The 6,669-nt window shown below is 52.5% G+C and overlaps 1 protein-coding gene across 1 annotated transcript; it reads right to left on the bottom strand.

The window, feature by feature from the left end:
• Positions 1-473: 473 nt before the first annotated feature.
• LOC144179739 (uncharacterized) lies at positions 474-6,431 on the bottom strand. The gene is made up of 2 exons (XM_077708180.1): positions 4,563-6,431; positions 474-997 (listed from the first exon to the last, which is right to left on the bottom strand). The coding sequence occupies exons 1-2, from the start codon at positions 6,429-6,431 to the stop codon at positions 740-742; spliced, it is 2,127 nt and encodes a 708-aa protein (XP_077564306.1). The 3' UTR covers positions 474-739.
• Between the last annotated feature and the right edge of the window lie 238 nt (positions 6,432-6,669).

The following is a 6,669-nucleotide window of genomic DNA, read 5'->3' as shown; positions in this document are numbered from 1 at the left end:
GATGACGTCCTAAAAACCAACGTTACTAGATTAGTAACGTTGCTAGAAACGACATTCGCACTGTTGAGCCCTTCATGTCTCGAAAATTATTCTTGGTTTAAATTTTTGTAGTGATGGGAAACACAAAATCAATTAAATTTTAGTGTCCATCCTGCCCTAACATCTCATTATAAACTCCACATTAACAGTAGTCACCGATTACTTAACAGTGTTTATTCAATACAAAGAAAAAGGATTCATTGAATATACTGACTATTGGGGTAATGTATACTGACTTTTAGGAACTTTATCGACACTTTTGTAAACATCTAGTGATGCCAGCTGGCATCACTGCCTAAAGCTAGATAAAGTTGGTTGCGAAGGAACCCATAAGCCATGTCTTTGGTGCCACCACACTGTACAAAAAACAAAGCGCGCACACATACAACATCCAACAGCTGTTTTATTAGTGGCGATGGAAACATTGCGAGGAAAAATCGGAAGTACGCAAGACGAGTTAGGCATTCTTTGGAAACCACGTGCACATTCTACAGACTTCAAATTCCCCCTTGGTGACGAAACACGCCGTAATTTTTAACTCCAGCCCCGGAACGTGGAATTAACGCATAAGTACGTCGCTAATTCGATAAATATATCGCCAGTACATTCGAATATTTTCGTCAGTGATACAAGACGCGTGGCTCATTAGCTATCTAAAAAGATGCGATTTGTTATTCCTTTGTCCGCTATAGTTCGAAATTTACAGGAACTTGAGGTGCGGTAGCCTGGTGACAAGGCATCGCCTTCCCGCCGCCGTGATTCCTGCGCAATCGTTGATGTCGATGAACCTCAGGTTTTTGAGGTTGCAGGCGACCAGCTTGATGCCCCTGTCGGTGATTCCGGTGCAGCGTGACAGCTCGAGCGTGCGAAGACAGCTGAGGTGGCGAGCTATTCGGCCCAGCCCCTTGTCGCTGATCTTGCAACCACTGACGCTAAGGCCGCGCAACTTCTGCATTCCCTGCGCAAGGAAGAAAAGAAATGCAGTCAGAGATGCGACACGAAGAAAGAGAAAAGTCACGTTTCATGACCACTACCTTGTAGGACCTGAGATTTTTGGACCTAGGATGCACTGGGGGATGCATCAGGGGACTCACTACTTCGATGACCGGGGGGTTTGCTACTGGACCATGGTGGATGGGCGTTCATAACACGGGGTTCTATGGCAATCACAGATAGTTCCGCGACCGTGCAGGGCCATAAGTTGTCACGCATGTGGCGCTCTTCAACGGATGCTCAGTGAAGCATTAACAAAACTTGGCCGTCGAGTGGAGGGCAGCGACATGAGGAATACGCGTCTTCGTTTTGTAGCGCCAGGCTAGAGGGCCGTGCAGTAGTCCTCTCGCAAGGGAAACTTCTTCAAAGACCTGGTACGTCTTTTAACTGTCTGCGGAAAACAGTGGAGGACCTCAAAAGCACAGTGATGTTGCGGCCCGTGTGCGGCCTAGTGCGACACCCCGAAGGTGCTTTGAGCCTCAGAATCTTCCCAGTAAGGCTTCGGCACGTGCGAGATGAAAGCAAGCACAAAAAAGAACAGAACTCCCGCTCGTGCTGTTCCAGGCAGAGGGCACGCTAGCACTGCGGAGGCAGGAAATTTGAATTGCATTCGCCAAAATCTCCGTTCAATTCATCAAGAGTGAGACGGGGAGGGGAAGACTGTGAGGGGTGATAGCAATGAGCGGATAACGGCACCACAGCCCCTCTGGCATTGCTCTGCACTTCCAACTGCTTTCACGTTCAGTGGAACGGCTTTAGTTTTTTTTTTTAACGATCCGGGCCTGCCAGTTTTAACGATCCGGGCCTGCCTGTCATAGAAAACTTTCAGCGTCACGTTCGGAAATCCATGCGAGGTTCAACAGTCGGGTTTCCGACAAGGGAGAGGGGCCCACCAGCTCTGCTGTTTCTCCAGCCTTGTACCACTAGTGCAGGCTGTGCCAATGTTTTTTTGTTTTTTTTTTTCATTCGTTTCCTTGTTTTATCTTTAGGTGATATCGCCATTCGTGTTTGTTATGTACTGCAGACCGCCATACATATGCACAGTTGTTAGTCAGCCCTTGTACTGCATTTTTCTTTCGTTCCCAGCCCTGCGCTGTTTTCACTCATACGTCACGCAACCAACTAGCCCAAACTCAAGCTTTCCTCATAAGAGCGCTTGCGGACGCGCACGCCAGGCAGTAGTACCGTGTTGCGCAGTTCCTTCCCAGTTTCATAAAATATTTCTCGTTTGAGCAATTTCTGCACGTCGGAATTTTGTGTTCTTGGACACTATGCAATGTTTATAGCAAAACTTTCGATGCCTCAATCTTAAAGTGAAGCTTTCTATTCCTCGGGGATGGCGTTCCATGTGGCGCCAAAGCGCGCTTCAGGAAAGCCAACTTTACACAATTAGTTTCGCAAACGATGGTGATCATAAGCGAAGGCACATCAAGCGCCTTAAGATAATTATTCAGGGAAGTTGCACTCGCGCGCAATACTTGAATGGCGAAGCTGTTGTAGGGGAGCATTGCCGGAAACAGTTAAGTTTGAGTATCATTCTTTATTTGCATAGCTGCGGTGCCAGTAATCGTTGTCATACGCATCGAGGAGGTTGTTGTCTTCTTCGCGGCGAGTGGAGGATGCAAAGTCATCTTCGGCATTATAGACATCCACCAGCTAGCTCTTCGCCACCGACTTGAGGCAGCGGTGGCGGAGCCTGCAAGTCGTCTTGGGAAGGAGGGCCACACTCCTGTCTCCAACTATCCATAATGGCTTCTAGAAAATGCGGCGGCCGCAGTGGCCTTTTCCAAGCAGGGTGTCCCTTCAGCTTTAGTATTAGCCCTGGAGCTTTTTTTTTACATGGGCGGTGACGGTTGACGACAGCGCTGGTTTTTTATTGTTTTTTTTTTGTAAAGCCACTGCGCGAGCCAAGGACTCGGCGGTCGCCGCGAGGCACGCGATCCCGAGCACTGGCTATTTTCTGACTTCCCGGGGGTTTTGCCAGCTTTTTTTTTTTTTTGCTGAAGCCATTGCTCGGGCCACGGACGCTAGGCGGTCACCACGAGGCACGCAGTCACAAGCGCTCGGCTTTTAGATGCAAAGCATCTCCTAGTCGACCCTCCGTCGTCCCTCGGCGTCCGGCGTTCGCACCTCTCCCCCTCGTCCCCCTCTACACGCCAGCTGTGATAACGCCACTCTCCTCCTCGCCGCTTGGCTCATCTCGTGCCGGCTCAGGAAGACACCGGCAACACTGTCACTCCAGGAGCCCTAACCAGCTGTGATAACGCCGCTCTCCTCCTCGCCGCTCGGCTTGTCTCGTGCCAGCTCAGGAAGACACCGGCAACACTGTCGCTCCAGGAGCCCTAACCAGCTGTGATAACGCCGCTCTCCTCCTCGCCGCTCGGCTCGTCTCGTGCCGTCTCAGGAAGACACCGGCAACACTGTCGCTCCAGGAGCCCTAACCAGCTGTGATAACGCCGCTCTCCTCCTCGCCGCTCGGCTCGTCTCGTGCCCGCTCAGGAAGACACCGGCATCACTGGCGCTCCAGGAGCCCTTAAAGGGGGAGCGTGCTCGTCTCGTGCCGGCCCTGGAAGACACCGGCGACACTGTCGCTCCAGAAGCCATCTCATGGTCGGGGCTATGTCCCCCCCTTGTTGTTGAACCATCCACATCCCCACTGCGCATGCGCGTCTCTCCTCCATTCTCCTCTCCTCTAGCTGTATAAAAGCAAGTACGCCCGCTGCGCGGCGTTCAGTCTGCTCCGAGACACCGCCTGCGCCGGTTCTGCACCGGTGTGGAACCTACACTGAACCCCCATGCTTCACATCACCACATAGCTCCCTTCGGGGAGATGGTGTAATTTTTTTCTTGCTATTTTTTCCTGCAACGGCGAACTTGCGGTTTGTAAAACAGCCACGCTGTTAAAACTCTTCCTGTTACCGGAATCGAAACTGGGTCGCCCCGCTTTATAAAGTGGACGTCTACTCGATTTCTCCATTCCGACATTGTCGAAGCAGTTTTATTACAAATAAAATTGCTACTTATCCATAAAAACAGCTATTTTTTCATAGCTAGTGACAACTATCTAGAAGGGAAAAATCCAAGGGACTCTCCAAGTCTGCGTAAACGAGTAGCTCGTACAACGGTACTAAAAATATGCAATTTGTATTTTTAAAATAGCCCACCGCTGCTTATGGCCCGACAGCAGTCATGTAGCACATGTTTGTTGTTAATACAGAGTTCGTAATTCACTTCAGCTCCTCAGTAATTTTTATTGCTTGAGTGTTTAGATTTAAACAAGAAAAGCCTTAATTGTGCACTCGAGCCTGAAAAAGGAAAACGTAAATTAATCTGCCTAGATCCAAAATTTGTAGCCATGTCCATGATTTCTTAACTCACGTGGATGGTCGTTAGTTTGACACCCACGATTCACCTAAAACCTCATTTATAGAACCACCCCGTTCCTAATTCTAGCGCAGGTAAAGGTAAACTGCAGGATCCAGCTTTCGGCGGTTTATGAAAGGCTACTTGTAAGGTTACGGAGTGTTCACCTGTGCGATGTGTCGAAGACCGGTGTCCCCGATGTTGGTAAAGCTGATGTCCATTTCCAGAATATTGGACGGGGTTTCTCCGGCGGGTATAAGCGCCATGCCCCGGCCAGTTATCCTTCTGCAGCCTTTCAGGTTGGCAACTTCCAGGCTGGGCATCCGCAACAGCTGCTTGAGGGCACCATTCGTCACTCCCGAACAGTATTCCATGTGGATCGCGCGCAGTCGCTGGAGATGAGCCGCGACCACAGCGATCCCATCCTTGGAGACAAGTTTGCAATCGGAAATGTTGAGAACCGTGAGATCGACCAAATTTAGCGCCACGATGGAGAGGCCGAAGTCCGTGATGGGGCACCCGTTCATCTTGAGCTTCGTCAGACCGAGAAGCCCGCGGCCGCGGCAGACGTTCGAGATGGCCTCGTCGTCGATGTTGTTGCAGAAGCTTATGTCCAACGTGCTTAGCGAAAACCGACCGGTGGCAAGGTGGTGAATGCTCTGGCCCGTCAAATCGTCGATGCATGCGAGCACGAGCTTCTTGAGCGTGGCTATTTTCGAGACGGACTGCAGTGCGGCGTCGCTGATGTCGCACAAGCTGAGGTCAAGGATCTCTAGGCTGCGCATGCCCAGGCTCACGTATTCCAAGCCGGCATCAGACACGAACTCGCAGTACTCAAGCCCCAGGTAAGTGAGCTCTCTGACGCCCGCGGTATCCGATGGCTGGCCGTCGTCGGAGATGCCCGCAAGGTACTTGAGGCCGGCGTTGGATATATCGCACTCTCTAATCTCCAGCAGCTTCAGCCTCGCCAGCCTGGCAGCGATGAGGCCCATGCCGAGATCGCTGATGCGCTCGCACCCGATGAGGTACAGCTTCTCCAAGCTGGGGAACTGTCTCGTCACGCAGTCGATGGCGGCGTCCGTCAGCTCAGAGCACCAGCTCATGTTGAGGCTGGCCATCGTGGCACACTGGTGCTCACCGAACGCCTCGTTTACGGCGATGTCGTTGAGGGTGTTGCAGTCGGACAGGTCCAGCGTCTCCATGTCTGGCAGCAACTCGAGCAGCTTGGACAAGCCGTCCTTGAAGCTGAGCACCTTGACCCTGCGGATACAGCGCCTAGCGACGCACTCGAGCGCAGTAGTGTCGCGGTCTGTGAGCCGTAGCCGCGCTTCAACGTTATTCCAGATGCAGCGCTCGTCGGCGATGGCTCTCCAGGCGCTGCATACCTGTGCTGCGCGACCCCGGTCTTGCACCTCGAGGTAAGCGAATATTAGCCGCATAATTTCTGGGTTAAGGCTATCGATTCCTCCAACCGATGACTCACTTGTGCATGACGACTGGGAGCTGTTCTCTGCTGCTTCTGTGGCAGTCTCTGCAGTGGCGGTAGGCGCCCTGCTTGCGACAGTGCCCTTGGAAGAGTTCCCCAGCAGAGAGGCGGACTCGGGTGCTGCGACAGCTTCGTGGGACGCGGAAGGCTCAGTACTTTGGGCAGGGCTTCTGGAACAGAACCCCAGCAGAGAGGCGGACTCGGATGCTGCGACAGCCTCATGGGACGCGGAAGGCTCACTGCTCTGGGCAGGGCTTGTGGAAAAGACCCCCAGCAGAGAGGCGGACTCGGGTGCTGCGACAGCCTCATGGGACGCGGAAGGCTCAATGCTCTGGGCAGGGCCTCTGGAAGGGACTCCTAGCAGGGAAACCAACACCGCGGCGGCGGTCGCCAGATTACTCGATGAAGGCACGCTGTTCACGGTGGTACTGTCGGTAATGACCTGCAGCTGCTCTTCCCACGCCGAAGGGGCCGTGGAAGAAGCATTAACCGTGCCCGCGAGCCGTGGTTCGTCGCTGTCTGCTCCTTCCGCTTCCGGTGGGTTTTCCATGGCTTACTAATTGACTCCAAGAACGCGGCGGCTTCAGGCCAGTTGGCCTCTTCTTCACGCTTCGAGGTGCGCAGGCGCGCGCCCACCGCGCGGTGGTAGCTCGCGACACTGCACATAACTCGCATGACCAAGAAACTAATCGACAAAACGTTGAAGCAAATAATTAAATAAAACAAGAAGGCAATAATTGCAACTAAAATTGCAATCGTATACAGGGAAATTGCCAAAAAATGCCCAA

The sequence above is a fragment of the Haemaphysalis longicornis genome, unplaced genomic scaffold (assembly GCF_048455015.1).
Source record: "Haemaphysalis longicornis isolate Haplotype H1 unplaced genomic scaffold, Haemaphysalis longicornis Haplotype H1 scaffold_4, whole genome shotgun sequence".
In the NCBI taxonomy this organism is placed as follows: Eukaryota; Metazoa; Arthropoda; class Arachnida; order Ixodida; family Ixodidae; genus Haemaphysalis; species Haemaphysalis longicornis.
Note: the sequence above shows the minus strand (reverse complement) of the source record. Positions and strands in the feature narration are given on the sequence as shown.